Here is a 23,092-nt window from a genome sequence, read left to right on the forward strand (position 1 = left end):
CCTAAAGAAGGTTGGGCCCTGGGCACAGGCTCCTAGTCCTCCTCTCCCACACTGTGAAAATCTTCCTGAGGTTACACTTGTAAGTCAGTCACCAAAGCATCTGGCACATAGTAAGTGCTCAGAAGTAGTCATTGTGTATGATCTAGTGACACACGTAGGTGACATTCGTTGTGTGGGCACCAGGGGGCACTGTGGGTCTTGGTTTGGGAACTAGAATAGCTCCAAGTCCCCTGGTAGAGCTCAGGTGCAAAGGGCATGACTGATGCTTCCTTCCAGGCCCTTCTATGAGGTGAAATACACTCTCCATACCTGACACCCACGTGGCCATTTAATGAACTTGAGAAATTACCAGCATGAGGCCCTCAGGCTCAGGGCTATGACAAGATCTCAGACACATTGGAAATGGAGAAGGATTTGCATCCTCTGCTCACCAGGCAGCCACCCAACAAGTGACAAGAAATAGGGAAGTAGATTTGCATGAAGAGACTCCCCTCCTGAGATAAGAGAGCCCTGCAGGTCTCTGCCCAGCTGTGGGCTCAGAGGCAGAGCTCTGGGGTGTCACCATGGCCTGGACCCCTCTCCTGCTCCCCCTCCTCACTCTCTGCACAGGTGCTGCCCCGGGCTCAGCCCCACAGCACCAGGAATCAGCCCGGCCCTGACCTTCAGCTCAGCACAGGGGATACTGCAGGGCGTGGGGCCCTCTGGGAATGGGACCCTCATCCTCAGACTCACCTCTCCTGTCCTCTCTTGCAGGTTCTGTGGCCTCTCAGCTGACTCAGGTGCCTTCAGTCTCTGTGGCCTTAGGACAGACGGCCAGCATCACCTGCGAGGGTGATGGCATAAGGAGCTATTATGCAAACTGGTACCAGCAGAAGCCGGGCCAGGCCCCTGTGACAGTCATCTATGATAGCAGCAAGCGGCCCTCAGGAATTCCTGAGCGATTTTCTGGCTCCAAATCAGGGACCACGGCCACCCTGACCATCAGCGGGGCCCAGGCTGGGGACGAGGCCGATTATTACTGTCGGTCGTGGGACAGCAGTGGTAATAATCTCACAGTGACACAGGCAGATGGGGAAGTGAGACAAAAACTCCTTCAATGTCTGTGCCACTGTCTTCCTCCAGCCCAGGGACAAATCATGGCAGGTCTGGCCCCGGTCACTCAGATCTCAGACCCCCAGGATGCCTGTCCCTCCAGCCCTCCAGGCAGGCTGCGCACAGGGTGGGTCAGGAGATTTGGGGCTGTCAGGCTCTTGGTCCCTAGTACTGTCTGCACTAGACTGTGACTTGGTGAGAAATGATTCTGATTGTAATGAAAGGAAGTAAGGAGAGAGGGACACATGTTTCAAGTGGCTGGGACCTGGATATCCACATAAGTGGTGACTGAGCCTGTCCCAGAGCCTCTACTCATGCCCAAATATCCCAGAATATTCCTATGAAACACCTAGGATTACCCCCGGCTAAACCATGCAGGCCTGGGACTCTGAGCAGAGACCAGTGTGGTGCACACTGGAGACCTGCTCCTCAGGGCGGACCCACCCACCCTGTGCTGCTGGCGTCCCTGGGAGCTCCCAGCTGTGCCCCCACAGGGAACTGTTCAGGCTGCAGAGACTCCCCCACCCAGGTTATGCCCCCTCTCAGAGTGTGCTCACATCTAATAATCGCCCAAGACCCCAATACCAAGGCCCTGTCTCAGGGTAGGATGAACTTGAAGGGCCTCCCAGCTGGAGCCTCCATTGTAGCCATATTCCAGGTTTCCCAGTTGTGCCTCCTACACCTCCTTCCAGAGAGAATATCCTACACCCCCTGCATGCAGTTTCCTTCTCAGAGTCTTATTCAACAGAACCCAAAATGCAGAACACTCTACAGAGTATGGAATAAGAGAGAGCTGCTCAGAGACACAGCTCTGGAATCTGCAATTATTTCTGAGCCGTCGTGAGCACTGTGTGGAAAGAAAATAATCACCCAAAGACACCTGAGAGAACAATTTGCAGGGCTCTCACACACACACACAATCTGGACTATGCTTGTTTCTACAGCCACAACGGAAAAGCACCTAACTAGGGACATGAAACTAATTACTTAGAATAGCTTTGCCCCAGTACGAGGGAAAACTATGTTTGGACTAAGGTCTCCTGTCCCAACGAGGACAGTGTAAGAACAATCTGAGTAAAGATTAAACTTTCTTCCCATTACTTTTCTGTATCCAACAGAAAAAAATATGTATATACAGAAATATAAAAATGCCACTTATCCCTCAAGGAGAAACTCACAACGTCTAGAATCCTAGCAAAATTCCTTCAAGAAAACAGGAAAACATGAAGCATACCAAGCAGCAAAGTTGAGCAATCTGCCTTTGCCCTGAAATTGCACAGGTAATAGACCTTCTAGGTTAGGATACAAAAGAAGCTATTATATTTGTATTCTATTTATTCTGGAGAGTATAGAATTGATTCAACCTGTTAAAGGAAAAAATTGAAGACATTAAAAAAAAAACCCTAAATTGAATTTCTAGACATGACCACCAGAATGTGTGTGATAAAGGATACACAGGATGAGATTGACAGCCTAACAGATGCTGCCAAGGAAAAGACTGGTGAACTTGAGGACACTGCAATAGGAACTGTTGATAGTGACACACAGAAAAAACAATGAAAATAGAAAGAACAGCACACCAGTGGAGTTATAGGACAAATTCATCCAGCCCAAAATGATGTAATAGGACTCACTGAAGGAAAGAAGTTGGGGGGACTGATTGAAAAACTATTTAATGAAATCATGACCAAAACTATCCAAATTTGTTAAAAACCGTAAACCTTCTGTTCCAAGAATTGCAGCCAAACCCAAGATCAAAATACAGTCAGAAATGTAAATACATTAAAAAACTCAACAAAAACACATCTGGTCAGATCACTAAAGAACAGTGATGCAGGGACGCTATTAAAGGAGAGGCTGGCACGGTGGCTCAGACCTGTAGTCCAGCCTTGTGGGAGGCTGAGGTGGGAGCAGCTGCAGTGAGCTACGAAGGTGCCACTGCACTCCAGCCTGAACAACAGAGCAAGACCCTGTCTTAAAGAAGAAACAAAAAAGATACAGACAAAAAAACCCCAAAGCAATCAAAGAGAAAATCCATGTTAGATACAGGGCAGCAACAAATCAACAAGGGCAAACTTGTCATTAGAAGCAACGCAAGCAAGAAGACAGGGACCCACACCTTTAAGTGCTAGAAGAAAAAACTGTCACCTTGTATTCTTTGCTCAGTGAAATATCCTTCTAAAGTGATGACCAAAAAATAAAAAATAAAAATTTCCAAATATATATAAACTTACAAAGTGATCATCCACAAAACCTTACTAAACTAAATAATAAAGGGCTCCCCCCATACAGAAGAAAAATGATACCAAAGAGAAATCTGAATCTATATGAAGAAATGACAAGTATTAGCCATGTTAACTACCTGGACAACTATGTTAATATCACATAATATACAAACGGAGGGACTTGAACAGCGCTATAGAGTAGCTAGACTTAGACAAATACAGGACTCCCCATTTCAGAAAAAAATAACTTACCACCCAAAGCAATCTCCAGATGCAATGTAATCACTATCAAAATACCAATGACATGTTTCACAGAAACAGAAAATAAATCCTAAAATTTGCATGGAACCACAGAAGACGACAAACAGCCAAAGCAACACTGAGCAAGAAGAAGAAATCTGGAAGCATCGCGCTACCTGACTTCAAGGTATGCTACGCAGCTATAGTAACCAACACATCATGGTATTGGTGTAAAGACGACACACAGACCCAGGAAATAGAAGAGAGAACCCAGAGATAAATCCACATATTTACACCCAACTGATTTCCAGAAAGGGGCCTAGAACACACATTGAGAAAAGAACACGTGTTTCAATAAATGTTGCTGAGGAAATTACACATCCACATGCAGAAGAATGAAACTAGACACCTATGACTCACCATATGCAAAAATCTACCCAAAATGGGTTAAAGAGTTAAATGTAAGACCCCGAACTGCAAGACTACTAGAAGGAAACATATGGGACCTAGGGGAAATGTTTCAGGACAATAAAAGGATTTATGGCTGAGACTGAAAGCTGAAGGCCCCCCAGCCCCAAAGTCCCCCCAAGTTCTGCTGAGGACTGGCAGCCCAGCGCCCCGCTCTGCCCACACCGCTCCCCCTTCCTGTCCTCTCCGTGGTGCTGGGTTCTCTGCTCCGCCTGATTCCCACACACTCCTCTCTACGTGGGACTTTGCTTCCCTGGGAACATGACATGCTGCCCTTGCTTTTTTCTCCTTTTGTGTTACTGGTGGTGTAATTTACATGCGGTACAATCCAGCCTCTCAGAGAACTTTTGTGACTTTTGACACATGCATCCAGCTGTGTGAACACCTCAAACAAGACAAGTGACAGTGTCAACCCCCACAGGTTCCCCAAGCCCCACTGGAGTCACACCGTCCTCCCACCCCAAGCCCTGGCCACTGCGGATCCCCACTCCTGTGGTTCTCCCTGCGTCGGAACGTCACACACACGCAATCACACCTGCGCAGCCCTTGCCTGTGGCGTCTTTCACTCAGCATCATGCACTAGAGATCCCAGGCTGTCGCCTGTGTTCACAGTTCATTCCCCTGGTGTTGCTCACGGCATTTCCTTGTGAGAAGAAGCACAGTTCGCTTGACCATTCCCGGTGAAGTAACATGCGGAGGGTTTCTGGTTCCACTATGGCGGTTGCAGAGAAAATCTGAAAAAGAATTTGGTAGGAAGTTTTTGCATGCACCTCAGAAGGAAGGGGAGTCTCACCTGCCTGCGGTCTCAGCAGGACATCACCATGCTCCGCCTGACCCAGGACAGACCTCAGCCAGGAGGGTGGGGACAGTGGTCATGAGGTCAGTCCTCAGGAAGGTGACTGTGACCTGAGGCCTTGGAGGCCGAGGCTGATTTGCTGACCTGACACCAGACGGAGGAAGCTGGGGCCCCACCCCTTCCTGCTCCAAGCCCGTGCTGCCCCCACAACTGTCCGAGAGTGGACCCAGGTGTGTGGAGTCCTGTGCACCCTCGGGAGGAGCTCAGGGAAGTGGCTCTGCAAAGGCTCGTTTTCCACAGGGAGGATGTGTGTGCTCCCAGCTGAGTCAGCAGGACGTTCCCAATTTCATTAGAACAACAGACGAGGCTGGTCTAGAAATCCTCCCCCCATAAATGCGAAGCAGTGTGCGATGACATGAATATAACAGTAATGGAGAAAAGGTGATGATGATGATTGTGATTTAAACACACAACTGCGATTTTGTGCCAGAAATTTCAGGTGTTCCCAATTATTAACACAATGTGGCTGTTCTTATTGGTCTGAGGACAGCAGTCTTCGTGCATATATACAGGAAGTGAGGGTCCCTGAAGGTTGTCCCACATATTTCTCTGGACTTTTGTGTTTTTCAGAGAAGAGCTACAGTTTACCCTGCAGGCTCTATTATGTGATCAAAATACACGGACCAGAGACGGGCATTTCAACCCTCAGACTCAGATCCAGAGTTGCAACTGCCCCACCTGCCTGCCCATTGCATATCTAAGCTCTCTGTGCTGGGCTGGGCAGGGCAGGGGGTAACACTGGCACAGAGTGAGGCTGGACTGACTGGTCCCCACCCACCAGGTGACAGGTGCAGAGGGGGAACCTGGAGGGGGGAGGCTCCTGCTCTGAGTGTCCCCCACCAGCAGGGGGCGGCAGAGCTGCAGCTGGAGCAGCAGAGAGAGGCTGGGGCTGCCCAGGTGGGGCCTGAGGGGGAGGCCAGCCTGGGGACAACAGGGGTCCCAGGGTCAGTCCTCAGACTGGAAGGCAGGACAGTCCATCCTGTCCCCTCGGGCTGCAGAGGCCTTGTTCTGAGGGTCAGACTCACACAGCGTCACCCCAGGACACTGGCGGGAGCCAGGGCACAGTGAGTGTCTCACCTGGGAAACGCAGCTGGAGGGGCCTGGGCCCAGGTGGCAGCCTCGGCAGCTCCCACAGGGCTGGGCTTCCCGGGGACCCTCCCCGAGGTTGAGATGCTCTGTGAGGGGAGCACAGTGTGAGGGGACAGGGCTCCCAGGGCCTGGTCCTTCCCCAGGAGGTGGCCTGAGCCTCCTGCCCACACTAAGGGCATTGTCCTCCCTGTCCAGCTGTGGTCCTGGGAGCTGAGCCTCTGTCCTGGGCACTGGCAGAGTCGCCCCGGCCACTCCTCCCTCTGCCTGTCCCCGCTCCAGGCGGACGCAGCCCTCAGGCCGCAGCTCCTGTGCTCAGGTGGGGTCAGGGCTGGGCAGTCGGGACCCTGGTCCTGGATGGAGCCTCCGCTGCTGCCCATGGGAGACTCTGCCCAGAGGGAAGGGGACTCTCGCCTGCCTGCGGTCTCAGCTCTGACCTCGGGGCTGGCCTGGGTTCAGTGACAGGATCTCTGTGGGTGGAGGGACCCCTGACCACCCCCCTCCAGAGCTCACACCCTGTGCAGAGACCCTGACCCTGGGACCCTCACACAGACCACAGGGCAGGAGTCGGAAGGCCAGTGAGCTGGGTTTCTGGTGCTTTTTCCAGGTTTGCATAACATTAATGGGAAGAGAATGAAGAATGGAAGCATTGAGGGTCACAACTCTTAGTCTAGTGTGAGGTCGCTGATGTCATACAAGGAGCCATAGCGTGTGTGCAATGAGACTAGACCATGTGACGCAGCCACACAAGTGCATGGTGTGTAAATGACCAAACTGCTTTCTCAGAAATCCCTGTCCAGTATCCTAACAACACAGAACATCACCTAGATGAAATGACCAGGATGGGCCAAGGTGAGTCTGGGGACCCAGAGGGGAGATGGAGGAGGAGGAAGAGGATGGTCTGGGTCCCCCTTATGCCGGGTCAGGTGTGGTCAGTTATCTCAGCGCCCAGCTCAGCCCCATGGCCAGGCTCTTGGAAGGGACATGGCCCTGCTGAGCCTGGCTCAGGACAGATCACAGGCAGGATGGTTGGGACAGGGGGCATGGGGTCAGTATCCAGGAAGGTGTCTATGGTTCAGGCCTTGGAGGCTGAGGCTGATTTGCTGACCTGAGAAGCACATGGAGGAAGCTGGGGCCCCGCCCCTTCCTGCTCAGTCCCTGTGCTGCCCCCACAGCTGGGTGAGCGACATCCCCCAAGGAGGAGGCTCAGGGGATGTGGATTTGCATAAACACCAAACACTCCCTGCCCCACAGGGCCTGAGAGGGAATAAGAGAGGCCTGGAGGAGCCCAGCTGTGCTGTGGGCTCAGAGGCAGAGCTCTGGGGTGTCACCATGGCCTGGACCCCTGTCCTGCTCCCCCTCCTCACTCTCTGCACAGGTGCTGCCCCAGGCCCTGCCCCAGGCTCAGCCCCCACAGGACCCCAACCTGGGCCTGTCCCCAAACCCTAAGCCCAGGGCAGACTCAGCCTTTGGGTTAAACCCCTTGAGAACGGGTCCTTCCCTCTTAACCTCTTTCTACTCTTCTGTCTCAGGCTCTGTGTCCTCCTATGAGCTGACACAGCCACCCTCGGTGTCAGTGTCCCCGGGACAGACGGCCAGGATCACCTGCTCTGGAGATTTACTGGATAAAAGATATACTCAGTGGTACCAGCAGAAACCAGGCCAGTCCCCTGTGCTGGTGATTTATAAAGACAGTGAGCGGCCCTCGGGGATCCCTGAGCGGTTCTCTGGCTCCAGCTCAGGGAAGACGGTCACCTTGACCATCACTGGGGCTCAGGTTGAAGATGAAGCTGACTATTACTGTCAATCATCAGATAGCAGTGGTACCTACCCCACAGTGACACAGGCAGATGGAGAAGTGAGACACAAACCCCTGCCCTGTCTGTGTCACCCTCTCCCTCCAGCCCCAGGAGGACGGTGGACACAGCCATAAGCAGGGCTGGCCCAGGTCACACACACCTGAGAACCTCAGGCTCCCTGTCCCTCCAGCCCTCCAGACAGGCTCTGCAGAAGGTGGGTCAGGGCTGGATTTGGGGCTGGAAACACCAGACTGTCCTGTTGCCCAGGGTGTGGTTGTGCATAGAGGGTCTGAGAGGAAGCACAAGCAGAGGATGACATTGAAGTGGGGATGAAAAGCCCAGAGGGACAGGGGACTCTGAGCCCTCAGTTCGATGCACTCAGTGTCATGTCTCCTGGAAGAAGCCTCCTCTTTGCAACTGAGACCTCCAGACCAGCAGAGCAGAAGGCAGGGGAAGGGGACATAACCTGGTTTCCAGTGGATCCCTGAGGACATTAGTGAGTGGAGCCACTCCAGGCCACCCCCGTGCTCCTGGACCCATGGATGCTGGCTGTGGGGACACAGTGTCACATCCTGGGCACTGACTCACAGCATGTGCCCCGTCCTGGAAGACATGGCCCCAAGGGCACATCAGAGACCCCCTGGAGTGCCCTGACAGTGGGGGCATCTGCAGCGCTCAGGTAATGATTCTGGCAGAAGCGCCGCTGCCAAGGAAGCCAGTCGCTATCTGGAGCAAACGTCAGTTCTCGGGAGAAGAAAGAATTTTCCCTGCCACGTGGGAAGACGTCTAATGAAAGTCATCTCGAGCAGGTACCTGGCTGTCCCCACAGGGAACGGCAGCAACACAGAGCTCAGTGTGGTCTCTGCTGTTGGCGCATGGTCCCTCCACAGTGGCTGTCACTGGGCCAGCTCCCAGGCTTGGACATCCACATTGATGAGCCCATGGACACCCTCTGTCCCTGCCACCAGGGCACTTTGTAACTGAACCCGTTGGCAGTAACAGCAGGGGCTGGAGAAGGAGGCTGTCTGGTGTCCACAGAGCCACCGTCCTGTCCCCCTCCTGTTCAAATCACGTCCTTCTGAGGTCAGACTCTGGTGACTATTTATGTAGAAGGCAAGTGTCCTCACGCGCTCTGCCCACTGGGGGAGGTCGATTCACATGTTTCTCCTCCACACGTTTGTCATCAATATTCTGATTGATCTCAGGGAGGCAAATGTTGACATCACTCAGCCCCTGCCTGTATGTGCTGTGAACTGTCCCCCGGGTAAGCACCTGCTGGAAGGAACACACGAGGATGGACAGAGGGACCCTATGCTCCCTCCCAGAGCTGGCTGGGGACTCCCGGAGGAGTTTACAAAGGTTCACAGGGTGTCAACTGCAGTTCAAGGTTTTCTTGACTCAAAATGAACCCTTGTCAGAGACTCAATAGTCAAGCACCAAAGCATGACACTGTTCTCCAATACCTGCTAAATTTAAATATCAAGTAAACACAAAGGTCATTTGTGATCATTAGATGATTGAGAATTTATATAAAAATGGAAACTTTTCATAATACAAATCATAATTTTACACACTACCCTAACATGAAAAAATATATAGAATATTTTCATTGTAATCATGGTATTGGGTAAATTAGGTGCAAACACTGCAGTAATTTTGGGAGAACACGTTGCTGGGATGGGTAAGTTCACAGCTGCTTCTCAGTAGATGCAATTGCCCACTAATGTCAGTGCTAACAGACTGAGCTGTAGTGTGTTTGACCGTGGTGTGCTCTTGAATCCAGTTCAATCAATTCTTGCAGAAAACATGAGCCACTTTTGTCATAGTGGGTGCAAATATTGAATGGAAATGATATTTTGGTGCTCAGCTCGGTTACTGGAAAATTTTTAAGTATGATGGAATACGAAAATATAAATATATACAAATCTACCTTATCAACCATGAACTTTATGAAATCTAAATTAATATGAAGTATTTTCTGAGGAAATTTTATATCCAAGTTGAGATGTGCTATAAATATGTATCACAGTTAGAATTTCAAAGATTTATTATTAAAAAATGGAATATATCCAAAAGTGATATTTCACTTACATATGTAAATAATTTTATCCACATTTTGCATTAAATGAATAAATTATTTTAATTAATTTCCCCCCCTTTTTTCTTGAGACAAAGTCTTGCTCTGTCACCCGGGTAGAGTGCAGTGGCATCATCGTAGCTCACTGCAACCTCCAACTCCTGGGCTCAACGATCCTCCTGCCTCAGCCTCCCGAGTAGCTGGGACTACAGGCACCCGCCACCATGCCCGGCTAACTTTTCTGTTCTTTGTAGAGCTGGGGTCTCGATCTTGCCCAGGCTGGTCTGGAACTCCTGACCTGAAGTGATCCTCCCACCGCAGCCGCCCACACTGCTGGGATTACGGCCATGAGCCACTGTGCTTGGCCCTCTTACTGACCTTCTGTTTTTCATTTTCTGTGGTAAATAGAAAGGGAGCATTCCTGGGAGGCTCCCATGCAGTGGCTCTTGTACAGCAGGGGAAGGGACTCCCCTGAGGCCAGAAGGGATTTGTCACCAGCAGGGGGCAGCAGTGCCACAGTGGGGAAGGCCCTGGGAGAGGCTGAACCTGCACAGGTGAGACCCGAAGAGGAGACGTGTCCTGGGGGGTCAGCAGGTGTTCAAGGTCCCTCCCCCAGACTGGCAGGTTAGGACAGTTCATTCCATCCAGAGATACAGCAAACACACTCTGAGTGTCACACTCAGACCTGGCTCCAAGGAAACTGATGGAGACACCATGTGCCAATGAGCCCTTAACTAGGAAATGCATCAGAGAGGTTCCCGCTGTGGCCCAGGAAGCAGAGCTTGGGGGTGTCCCCACCATGGCCGGGACCCCTCCCCTGCTCACTCTCTGCACAGGTGCAGCCTCCTGGCCCTGCTCTCGGGCTCAGCCCCCACTGGTCCCAGGCTAGGCCTGGCCCCGACCCGTAGGCTGGGGACGCTGTATGGGGACCTCTGTGGAAATGAGCCCCTGGGTCTCTGACAGCCTCTCTGTCCCCCTTGCAGGCTCTGTGTCCTCCCAGGGGTGCTCAGGGCCATGGTGCAGACAGTCCTCACCTGCTCAGGATGAGACAGGGACGTCCCTGCTCTGATTTGGTACCTGCAGAATCCAGGGTGCTGCCAAGAGTGGGCTGCCAGTGTAGCGACAAACATCCTCGTGCAGTGCTGAGAGATGATTTCACATCAGTCTGAACACAGGACCCCTGACCTTCAGCAGGGGACGGGGTGAGGATGACGTCACTTGGTGACAGCAAATTGGCCTATGACATGGACAAAGGGAGCCTGAGACACACACATGCTGTCATCCCTAGCCTGGCTCACACGATCTACCTTCATTGAGAAATATGCTTGGAATTGGGGTCAGGAGACCGGAGTTCAATGTTCACATTGGCCTCCCTCCCTCCCTCTCCCTCTCTCTCTCTCTGACACTGAAGCCTTTATTTGCCATCTGCTGTGACGCACACGCAACACTGACTTCCAAGAGTTCCCTCGAGGATCTCAGGACGTGGGGAGACCCCTGCCCCATCTCCGGGTGTCATGAAGCGTCTACACCACGGGCCCCTCACCCTGCTCTCCCCTTACCCAGATCCCCCCCAGACCCTGGCCTGGCCCTAATCCATGCCCCGGTCCCCTAAGCCCCATTGTCCCTTCAGCCCCAGGCTCCTGAGGGTTCCCTCTGGGGACGCAGATCCTCCGACCACGCAGGCTGCTGGTGTGTGTCGGTTCTGGGCCGCAGCTGCAGCTGCCAACGGACACACTCCCAGCCCCACACAGGGCGGCAGTGAAGGCCAGAAGGAGCCGAGAGTGGCCACGGACAGCCACTCATGAAAGTCCCATGGGGCTCCTGCTGTGTCCCTGGTGTCATCCTGGGGGAACCAGGACGAGTAACCCGTGGTGACTGCTGAGCTCCCAGGACGGGGTGTGGCAAGGCCAGAGTGGGTCGGAGTGAACACGCGCTGGGCAGGTTCTCCTTCCTCTGACTTTGGGGCAGGAGCCACCTTCACCTGACGGTGCCCTGCACCCACAGCCAGCAGCAGTGACGGCCACCTCAGGGACCCCGAGAAACAGCCAAGCCCTTGATCCACGCGCAGGGCCACCCAGCACCGCAGAGACATGTGCAGGTCACCTCCGGTGGACCTGCCTCCTCCTCCTCCTGCAGATAGACGTGCTCGTGCCGTCGCGGGTGTCTGCGCCCTCGTGCCTGGTGTGAGGCAGGCGGGGCACCCAGGGAAGCAAGTCCTCCCCTGGGCAGCAGCCCCTGGGGCAGGGAAGCAGGGACCTGAGCAGCAGCCTCTGATCTGCACCTGGACCAAGGGGGCCCCTAAGCCTGCAGCAGCCAGTGCCGAGCGACCACCAGGGGGCAGCAGAGTCACCTGGCAGAGCCCCCTGGGGCTGGGGGCCTGGGATTCAGGGGGATACTGACAGGCACGAAGGGTCAGTGACCACCTGAGACCCGGAGGGACAGGTGTCATCTTTTTCCAGAGTATCATCCTTGACACTGACACACAAATCCTGTCCCTGCAAGGTCTGGCTCTTCCACAATTCCCCTCTTACCCTAATACAAGTCCAAGCACTGCATTTACCCGAACACCCTGGCATGGGTGCTCAAACTCTGTCACTATCAGACATGTCTCGAGCATGGGATCTGTAATGTACTCTAAGTACACACTGGGGAAACTGAGGCTCAGCATCAGTGATCTGCACAGGAAGCTCACTAAAGGGCAGGAATTCACAGTAACTTCATAGCTCTTTAAAATTCCATGTGCACTTGGCAAAGAATTTAATTCAAGCTTAGCTATTGGGGATTGTGACCTGAGGAAGACCCTGCAGCTGTTAAGCCTCATGGTGTCCCCTGTGGAAGAGGTTCCACAAATGCAGACAGACTCACCTCTGAGCTCAGCGTGGCCAGCACAGCCCAGGAGTGAGGCCAGGAAACAGCCAGGGATGGAGATGTCAGCTGAGACTTGGGGAGCAGCAGGGGAAAGAGATTCAATGAGACAGGAAGTGGCTCTGCAGGGGCTGCCCCCCCCCTCCCTGGCCCCCTGGGGCTGAGCCTTCTCTGGAAGCCACAGAGCTCCTCAGGCAGCAGCCCCTGGCCAGGGCTGATTTGCATCAGGGCAGGTCTCTCCAGCAAGGGGATAAGACAGGCCTGGGAGGCGCCTGCCCAGCCTGGGCCTCCGGAAGCAGCATCGGGGGCGCCTCCACCATGGCCTGGACCCCTCTGCTCCTCGGCCTCCTCGCTCACTGCACAGGTGCTGCCCAGGGTCCCGCAGCCGCCCAGCCCCAGGGCTCAGGGACAAGCCTGGCCCTGACTCTGAGCTCAGCAGGGCCCTGGCTGTGGTGGGCAGGGGGCTCTGACCCTGCTGCAGGATGAGGGGCCGGTGGGCTGAGACCCCCACCCTGTGCTTGCTGGTGCCCTGAGGGCCCTTTCATCCCTGGCTGGTCCAGGCCAGGCAGGTGCAAAGGTCTCCTGGGAATGAGCCCCTCGGTCTCAAGCCTTTTCCCTCCTCATTTCTCTCCTTGCAGGCTCTGTGGCCTCCTATGAGCTGACTCAGCCACCATCAGTGTCAGTGTCCCCAGGACAGACGGCCAGGGTCACCTGTGGGGGAAACAACATTGGGGGTAAAAATGTGTACTGGTACCAGCAGAAGCCCGGCCAGGCCCCTGTGCTGATTATATATGGTGACAGCAACCGGCCCTCAGGGATCCCTGAGCGATTCTCCGGCTCCAACTCAGGGAACACGGCCACCCTGACCATCAGCGGGACCCAGGCCGGGGACGAGGCTGACTATTACTGTCAGGTGTGGGATGGCAACACTGCTCACAGTGACACAGACAGACGGGGAAGTGAGACACAAACCCCTCTCTCATCTGTGTCACCCTCTCCCTCAAGCCCAGGAGGGCTGTGGACACAGCACGAGCAGGGTGGCCCCCACAGGCAGGCTCTGCAGAGGGTGGGCCAGGGGTGGACACTGCCTGGCAGGAGCAGGATTATCTTGTCAATCAGGGCCACTGGGTGAGTAGAGAATGGGGGTCTGAGTGGCAGGACAGACGCAGAGAGACCTCCGTTCACTGTCCTGTCCCTGGATGGCCGTATGGTGGTGACGGTCAGACCAACTGCTGGGATCTGTCCTGGGAATGGCCCAGCCCTGCTGACGTCCTCAGCCCGAAGCTCCCACGGCAGCCTGAGGTTCTGAATACAGCAAACTATTGAAGTGGACATCGTGTCCCCTCCTCAGGGTGACCCACCCACCCGGCCCTGCTGAGCACCCTGCAGCTCAGAGCTGAGCGCTCGCTGGGAAGTGCTGCTGGGTGCAGAAAACTGTGTCCCCCAGTGTGTGCCCCTCCCAGAGAGGCCCAGTCTGATGACAGCCTGTGCCAGGATCCCAGCCCTGCCTCAGTTTAGGATGACCTTGGAGGGCCCCAGCTCAGAGCTCCCTGCCTGGGTGTCTGTGGCCTTGGTGGCAGCTGCATCGTGGTCACTGTGCCCTCTGCCAAGTGCCGCCTCCCTCGGTCCCCGCAGGTCCTCTGTGCCTGCAAATCTCCGTCTCAGAGTCTGATTCCTTCCCCACACCTGCCCACTTGTGCAAGGATGTCTATTGTGGCTGGTTAACTTGTCACCAATCAGGGTCCTCAGGATTCCCAAGCTCTCACTTGGTTGTTTGCTGTCTCCCGGGGGCATTTCTCATACAGGGTTACTTGTAACCAGAAACTTGGAAAACATTTTGGAAAAGTGCCATGAGAAGGCACAATGTTCACGGGAGCAGTGGGCCATGTCCCTGCACAGAGGCCGTGCGGGTGTGTGAGTGACACAGTGCATGCTCTGCTCCACAGGACGTGCTCTCTGCGAGTGGCTGAGCCCCAGCTGCTGTGCTCGGTAGCACCGTGTCCCCTGTAGACTCTGCATGTGACCCCCAATGGAAGGTCACCATAGCTGCTGCACAGAGGGACAGACGGGGGCTGAGGACACCCTACCCCTGATGTGCATCCGGGGACAAGGTCGGCTGGTGGAGGAGGAAGAGGAAGGAACCTGTGTTCTGAAGGTGGGATTTGCAGCATGAATCTCAGCTGCCTATTGCCCGCCTGGCCTGGGTGCACCTTGGAAACGTGGATCCCATGTGCAAGAGGTGAAGAGGACAGTGACGTGCTCACATCTTGCCCCATCTTCTCCCTTGGTTGTGTAACTCGCCCTTCTGCATGTGCTTTATGAGACCTTGTGCTCTGCAGACATGTCTGACGTCTGAATTAGTGATTTTGAAAGTGCAGATGGACGTAGGGACCAGGCCCTTTGGAGACATTTCCCATCCCATGGACCAGTGAACACGTATCTGTAAGGACTTGCATTTCAAAGTACATGATTTTGAAGAGAACTCAATCTTTGCTAAAACCACAATACAAAGGAAATTCTGACACGTTTCCCTGCTGCTTGGGCTGCAGTGAGGACGGCTCTGTGAGGCCCAGGCTCATGGAGACCTCTCAGGACATCTGCACTGGGAAGTGACGGGGTTTCTGGTCCTCTCGGCACAACCAGGGATAGGTGAGGGACCCGTTCTCTGATCTGCTCCCTGTGAACGTGGCACCCAGGACAGTGGGAGGACACGTGTGTGTGACGTAAGGGACACCACACCCTAGAGATGAGATGTGCTCATCAGCCAGAGACACCTGCGGCTCGGGGTTTCCAGAAGGACATTTGTCCTCCCTGAGGGGAGACCTGGAGCAAGGAGGGAGCTTGTCCCAGGAGTGAGCAGGACAGAGTCCCCCTGGTCAGTGGGCAGGAAACCTGCTCGTGCTACGTGTGACCCGGGACGACTCACACCACACCTGTGCAGGATCCCCTGTGATGGCCACGGCTACCTGTGAGCCTCGCTCTGTCCCCACACGGGACAATCCTTCACCTAAACTTTAACAATTGAGTGACAACAAGATACATGACAGGAACCATGTATTTCTATCTGGACATCTCAGTGGAGTGTCACCCTGTCCCCAATGCACGACCCATGTAGATTCTAGAAATGTCTGTTCTTAAAACATTTCTTCCCATCACGACAGGGTCAAGCACCTGAATCAGACTCAATGTGTTGAGGGCAGGGCAGTTAAGCACCAGACTCAGGTGGCCTCAAACGACTGGGAGGACACAGGGCTTGTTAACAGCAGAGGAAGTGACAGTCTCCACTGTGGCTCAGACCAGAGCTTCTGACATGTCCAGGAGCTCACAGGTCCCCTGAGGGTCTCTCTGAGATGCAGACGCCGCCTCGGCAGGGCTGGGGGGCCCAGACTCTCCATGTCTGGTGAGGCTGGTGTCGCTGGTCCTGCCAGGACCACACTTTGAGCGGATGAGCCCTCGTCACCCTCCTCACTCAAGCACAGTGACTCTCACCTAAGGAAGGTGCCTTCTGCTAATGAAGAGGGACCATGTTTCCCTCCTTCCATGATGTCGTAGTCTGATGTCTGTTCCCAGGAATGAACACCTGAGGCTGGGTGACTTCTGAAGAATAAAGGCTTATTTGGCCCACAATTCTAGTCGCTGGAAAGGTCACGATTGGGAACTGCATGTGCTGAGGGCCTCAGGCTGCTTCCACTCATGGCAGAGGAGAAGGGATTCGGCACGTGCAGAGATCACATGGGGAGAGAGGAAGCAAGAGAAGTGGGGAGACGTCGGGCTCTTCCGAACGACCAGCTCTCTCAGGAACTAACAGAGTGAGACTCACTGTCCCCAAGGCAGGGCATTCATCTACCCACGAGGGATCTGCCCCCGTGACCTCAGCACGTCCCATTAGGCCCCACCTCCAACTCTAGGGATCACAAGGCTACATGAATGTGGGGGGACAAACATACAACCCACAGCACCTGGGCCCCCGGGCTTGGCCGTGCCCTCGGCCACCCCACACGTGTCCTCCCCTCAGGCCTGGGGCCCTGGCTGTGCTGACTCGGCCCCTCCTGCTCCTGGACCCCTGACAGTCGGTCCCGTCTCTTGTGCTGGAGCAGCAGCAGCTCTGGGGTCACAGCCGCGTCTCCTTTTACCCACAGAACAGGGAAGAGCCCGCACAGCTGAGGGGTCAAGAAGCAAAACTGAGAGACCCCAGACGCTGCCCAGGCCCCAGGTCTGACAGGGCAGCTCCCCTGAGCACCCCGGGAGCCTGGCGACCAGGCGGGTTATTGCTGTTGCTCCTGTGCGGGGTGGGGGAAGGGCTCTGTCTGCACCTCCCACGTGATGAGGAAGTGAGAACAGACCCCTGCTGAGCCTCTGACTTCTGTCATATCTCAGGGTTCCCTGTCACCTCCCCTGGAATGGGACATCTCTCAGGTTCAAGGCTGAGGCAATGTGGCCTCCAACTCTGTCCCACTATGTGGGAAGCTGAGAGCTTGGGAGTGTCAACTCATTGAGGACACCTGGGAGCAGAGGCTCAGTCCCCGCCTGAGGCCTGTGTGCTCAGACACACTCTCGACCTGCTCAGCAGAGGTGCCATGTGTGATGGACAGGTGGCTCCGTGTGCAAGTGGGGACAGTTCAGGGCTGTCACCTTGGGATCCTGCCTCCAGCTACTTTCATCTACTTTGCACTGGGACAGGTCTTTCTTTTCAGCTTTTCAGGTATTTCTTCTACTGTCCTTACCAAGGAGAGGACAGGGGACAGCTGAGGTGGCTGATTTACAAGTTAGTGCAGGATGCAAATGGCTCGGGAGGGGTCCAGCCCATGTGGGGTCAGGCTCAGTCTGTCACCTGTGTCTTTTGAGCCTCACAGGACCCAGGTGTGCTGGGCCCTGAGGGCACCTTGCACTTGGTAATGACGCACTTCCCCCGCCCCACAGTGTGTCTCAGCTCCCTGCCCCTCCTCGCTCTGTGGAACAATCCTCAGCTGCCCATCCCCAAATCAGCCTTTGCGTCTCTGTTTAAAAGGCCCTTCCTCAGGGAGGCCACCCACGGGCTCAAGACTAGTGAGAGGCTCTCACTGCATGTTCCCATAGGACTCAGCATGTCCCCTTTTGCAACACGCTTAACACATGTAATATCTCATCTAATGCCTCCCGTCATGGCAGCCTCTGCTCTGGGAGGGAGGGACTGTGTCTGAGCACAGCAGTGACTGTGTGTTTACAGAGCACAGGGTGGCTCACATTTGACACTGCAGCATGTGCTTGTGGGACAGGAGGAGGCTGTAGACCCTGTGTCACCCCTTTTGGGGTGGGAGGAGTGTGTCCTATCGACAAAGTCCCCCAGAGCTGCCCGTGCAGCCAGGGTGGACCTCTCCACAACCTGCAAAAGATGGGACAATCCAGATCTGTGGTTTCTTAGGATTTCTTAGAACGAGGTCTCCCCAGCACAAGGTTGTGAACCTGCTGACAGTCAGTATCAATACCTCGATGGCACCTCCAAGTATCACCATGTAACTGGACAGGGCACAAGGAAGCTGTCACCTCAGAGTCTTGCCATTTCTTAGAGCACCAAGTGCAGGTTCTGACTAATGACAGAGAGCTCGGGCCCCTGTGTGAGCATCACCTGCAGTGCAGCCCCTGACCCTGGGGGGATGAATGATCTCTTCCCCACCAGAGGTGTCATTGTGAAGCCATCAGGCGAGATCTGGCTTCCTGAAAGGGGCTGTTCTTTTGCACAACCCAGGGAGCTACTTTATGGCACAGCAGCCCCTGCAGTGGCCTCTCACTGGGTGGAAGGAAGCAGCGGGTCTGCTGCTGGGAGGGCAGCAAAGAGCAGATTTAGCAAAGGAACAGCAGGGTCACGGCCAAGGTCAACTGAACAGCAATGACCCCAAGAGCAGGGGGGCAGCTCCCAGAGTTGCTGCTGGTGAAAAGGAAGCACCTCAGACTGCAGGGTTGGAGTCACTCTGCACCCTCCACCGGTCACTTGTGACAGACCTTGTGTGTCCTCGCTGGAAGGGATCACAGGAATAACACAGTACTCAGGGGCTGGGGCTGCAGGCAGGGGGTCTGTCCTTGAAGCCCATGTCTGTTACCTGCTGCTGTGTGGCCGTGAGTTATTCAACTCCTGGAAATCCCTCCTCACTGAGAGGGAAGAAACTTCCTGGAAAACAAGAGGCTTGGCAAGAACTCATGTCATCATATTTATCATGTATGTAACACACAGCCCCACACACTGTAGGTAGCAATTAGTTGGCAGCAATTATTACTGACCCACTCGTGAAAATTGGACTCAGATGGGGAAAAGAGAGCCCAGAGGGTTTCAGAGGGGCAGGAACAACAGACCTAAATGACATAAGATCCAGGCGTGGGAGCTGAGCTGAGCATCCCAGGGCTGTCTCCTGCCACCTGGCCATGTCTCAGCACCTGTCTCAGGTGGGGTCAGCCAGAGAGGGCAGCAGAGGAGCTGCAGACCCAGGGCTGCACCTGCATCCACTAGGGGGCGCTGCAGGCGGGGCGGGAAGGGCAGGCTGAGCCCATCTGAAGGGTGTTGAAGGGGCTCTGGCCCCCGGTCCTGGGCCAGCCCTCCCTGCCCACGACCTCCTTCCCCAGCAGACTGGCAGGAGCTGGACGGTGGCCCGAGAGTGTGATTAGAGACCCCACCCGGGGCCCAGAGGGGCAGGCCTGGGAGGGAGGGTCTGAGGTGACAGGGGACACTGTTTGCTGCCTGGGCTGCAACAGGCTCCTGGGGAGGGAAGTCAGACCAGCTGGGGGAGGAACACCCAGGACAGGAAGGGCCCTCCCCAGGGGACTGTGGCCTAGAGACAAAGGCATCTGCAAGGAGCCCAGCCCTGCAGGTGGTGCCCTGAACACACTGTCCCTAGGGGGTCTGTGCTGCTGGCCAGGACTGTCACCAACCACCCAGACCTGATGGCTCAAAGACAGACACTCACTTTCTCTCTCTTGGAGGCTGGAATGAAGGACACTTTCTCTTCTGCTGTTTCAGGAGGATCAACCTCACCACGTCCCTCATCCCGAGTAGACGCCCAGGCTGGTTCCACAGACAGCAAACCAGGGTGTCCCGGTGTTATGAACCGTGTTAGCCACCAGCTGTCAGTTCTCCCTGCGTGTCCAGGGTCCATCCACGCTCTGTGACCATCACCAGAGCGAGCACATCTCTGGCACATGGACAAGAGCTGCTGCCATGGCTCCCAGCCAGGGGAGAACCCCAGTTCCTCAGGGGGTGGGCTCAGTGCAGCTGCCTCCCCGACACAGCCCCCCAGGCCACTGGGCTCATCTGCTTCTCTCCTGCAACTGCGGGTCCTGGTGTCCTGAGCCCAGCTCAGCTCTGCTGTGGCCTTTGCAACCTAAGAGCCTGCTCCCCTCCCCCTCGTGCCTCAGTGGACTGAGCTGGGGAGGGAGTAGTGTGAGGGGCCCTGCTCCCTCGGCCCTAGTGTCTCTGACTCTCAGTGGCACCAGCCCAGCCCTAACAACCTTCCATCCGCAGCCGCCCATCCCGGCTGCATGTTGCCAACTTTACAGCTCACAGTGCCATATGTGCACACGTGTGTGCGTGTGTGTGTTGTGTGTGTACACGCACATGTTGCTGTTGCAAGGAAGTATTGCCGGTATCAAATGTCCAAACCCAGAGCTTTTCTGTTTTCCTCCCCTCCCTCCTTCTTTTGCCTCCAGCGCCCTTGTGCTGTAATAAGCATGAGGGTGGGATCAGGACAGTGGTGGGAGGAGGAATGAACATTCATACGTGTTTACTACATGGCAGGCCCTGCTCACAGCACTTCCTGTTTATTAATCCTTTGATCTCAGCCTCTCTATGGGACGATAATTTTCAGCATCACTCACTTTACAGCTGGGAAATCTCTGGCACAGATTTTTGCAGATGGGACCAAGACAGAGACAGGAGGAACAACTTGCCTGAGGTCACAGCTAGACAGTGGCCTACCCAGGAGCAGAACCTTAGGTCACCTGCCATGGAGGGAGCAAAGGGAGTGTCCCCACCTCTGTGCACACACTCAGGAGGACAGTGAACCTGATTACAGAGGAGAGGGTGGGGACAAGAGGGACCCAGAGGCCTGGGATGAGGAGGGGAGGAGTCAGGGCTCGGGGCGAGAGGCAGGGCAGGGAGGGCTGGAGGGTCAGGCTCTGAGCTGAGTGTCCAGGATGGACTCTTGACCACACTCACTGCTGTCTGTGGACTGTGGGAAAATCGTGTCCCCTCCTGATGTTGGTTCCCTCATCAGTAGACTGGGGCAGAGACTGTGACTTAAGCAAAGGGCTGCTGTGGGGTTTTATGAATGTCCTTTGAGGGTGGTGCGTGTCAAACCCTCAGCAGTGCCTGGCATATGTCTAGTGCTAAGAAGCAGTCATTGTGCATAAACTAGTGACACAGGTGGGGTGGCATTCCTCCTGCGGACACCAGGGGGCACTGTGGGCCTTGGTTTGGGGACTGGAATAACTGCAGTCCCCTGGTAGAGCTCAGGTGCAAAGGCCATGGCTGATGCTGCCTTTGATCACCTCCCTATTAGGTGAACTCCCTGCTCCACTCATGTGACCCTCCTACCCCTTCCTATGAACCTGGAAAACTGCCAGCATGGGGCCCTCAGGCTCAGGGCTCAGACCAGAGCTCAGAGAGACACTGGGGGATGGGACAGAGCAGTGTTCACTGCTCACCAGGGAGCTGCCCCACAAGTCAGGAGAGGGAAGGAAGCAGATTTGCATGAAGAGACTCCCTTCCTGTGATAAGACAGCCCTGCAGGTCCCTGCCCAGCTGTGGGCTCAGAGGCAGAGCTCTGGGGTGTCACCATGGCCTGGACCCATCTCCTGCTCCCCCTCCTCACTCTCTGCACAGGTGCTGCCCCAGGCTCAGCCCCACAGCACCAGGGATCAGCCCGGCCCTGACCTTCAGCTCAGCACAGGGGATGCCCCAGGGTGTGGGGCCCTCTGGGATTGAGACCCTCAGCCTCAGACTCACCTCTCCTGTCCTCTCTTGCAGGTTCTGTGGCCTCTCAGCTGACTCAGGTGCCTGCAGTGTCTGTGGCCTTGGGACAGACGGCCAGCATCACCTGCCAGGGAGGCAGCTTAAGTAGTTACTATGCAAACTGGTACCAGCAGAAGCCAGGCCAGGCCCCCGTGCTGGTCATCTATGATAACAACAACCGGCCCTCAGGGATCCCTGAGCGATTCTCTGGCTCCAGATCAGGGACCACGGCCACCCTGACCATCAGCGGGGCCCAGGCTGGGGACGAGGCTGACTATTACTGCGGCTCATATGCAGGAAGTGACACTTGCCACAGTGGTCCAAGTTCACGGGGAAGTGAGACCAAAACCCCCTGTGAGCTCACTCAGGCACCTCACTACTAATCTAAGGGTCTCATTTGCTTTATTCTTTGACATCATTTTAATCTGAAATAACTACATGTTTGAAGAAAATTTGAAAAAAGTAATATGAAAGACTCCTGAGTAACCTAGTCCCAGAATCACCTACTTTTAACATTTTGTCATAAATGGTTTTTATTCCCTTTCTCTCTGTGTATACCTATCTATCTATCTATACATATCTATGGGCATATATTTTTGTGTATATGTGTCCTTTCTTCATATATGTTGTTGTCTATGTGTCTGTACATATTTTTATGTGTATATAAACACAAACACATGAGCACAAGATTTGTTTATTTTCTGAATTGTTTGAATGACTGTGGCATCCATAAAGCCACTAGGACTTTTTGCTTTTGGGAAACATCATTCCTGTTCCAGGAAGTCCACCATTTTAAGTTGTATAAGTCAGCAGTTTTGAATATTTTGATAGAAACATGCAACCATTAGTAATCTCTAATCCGAGAACACTTTTAATGGCCCTTAGACAAGCACCTCCCATGTTACCTGTCACCCCCTGTTTCCCACGTCCCTAAGCCCTGCCACCCACTCTCTGTCTCTAAGGACCTGCCTATAGTGGGTGTGTCCCACGTGTGGATCACACAGTAGGTGGCCTTTGTACCTGGCATCTCTCATTTGGTGAAACATTCTTGAGGTTCATCACATGGCAGCGTCTGTCACGACGTCAGTCATATTTACAAGAGAACAATGTTCCCTGCACAGATCTCCCGTGTTGGGTGTCTGGTCCCAGCTGACTGGTGCTTGCTCATGCCTGACGTGTCTCTTCCGTCACAGTGCAGGGCAGAGAACCCTTGCAGGACTGTTGACATGGAAACGCACCATCCCCGCAGTGCACGTGATCAAGTAAAAATACAACATTCACTGTTAGGAACGATGTTTGGAGACAGTGAAATCCTGACTCTGCTCCCGCCCTGGGGCCTCCCCGGAGCCCCCTTGAGGGGCATCGTCCCTGCTCCCCTCCCGCTGTCTGGACACGCAGGGGACGAGC

The 23,092-nt window shown here is 54.6% G+C and overlaps 1 protein-coding gene and 3 gene segments (V, D, J or C); all 4 read left to right on the forward strand.

Annotated features, from left to right (window-relative positions):
* LOC123625663 (immunoglobulin lambda-1 light chain-like) overlaps positions 1-23,092 on the forward strand; it is a 995,149-nt gene that overhangs the window by 495,059 nt on the left and 476,998 nt on the right. The gene's annotated exons all lie outside the window — the stretch shown is intronic.
* LOC123625660 overlaps positions 1-23,092 on the forward strand; it is a 636,038-nt gene that overhangs the window by 182,548 nt on the left and 430,398 nt on the right.
* LOC123625661 overlaps positions 1-23,092 on the forward strand; it is a 628,644-nt gene that overhangs the window by 169,452 nt on the left and 436,100 nt on the right.
* Positions 557-22,129, forward strand: LOC123625669. The segment is given in 2 exon segments: positions 557-609; positions 21,701-22,129. Coding segments are annotated over 2 exon segments (414 nt in total).

The sequence above is a fragment of the Lemur catta genome, chromosome 21 (assembly GCF_020740605.2).
Source record: "Lemur catta isolate mLemCat1 chromosome 21, mLemCat1.pri, whole genome shotgun sequence".
NCBI lineage: Eukaryota > Metazoa > Chordata > Mammalia > Primates > Lemuridae > Lemur > Lemur catta.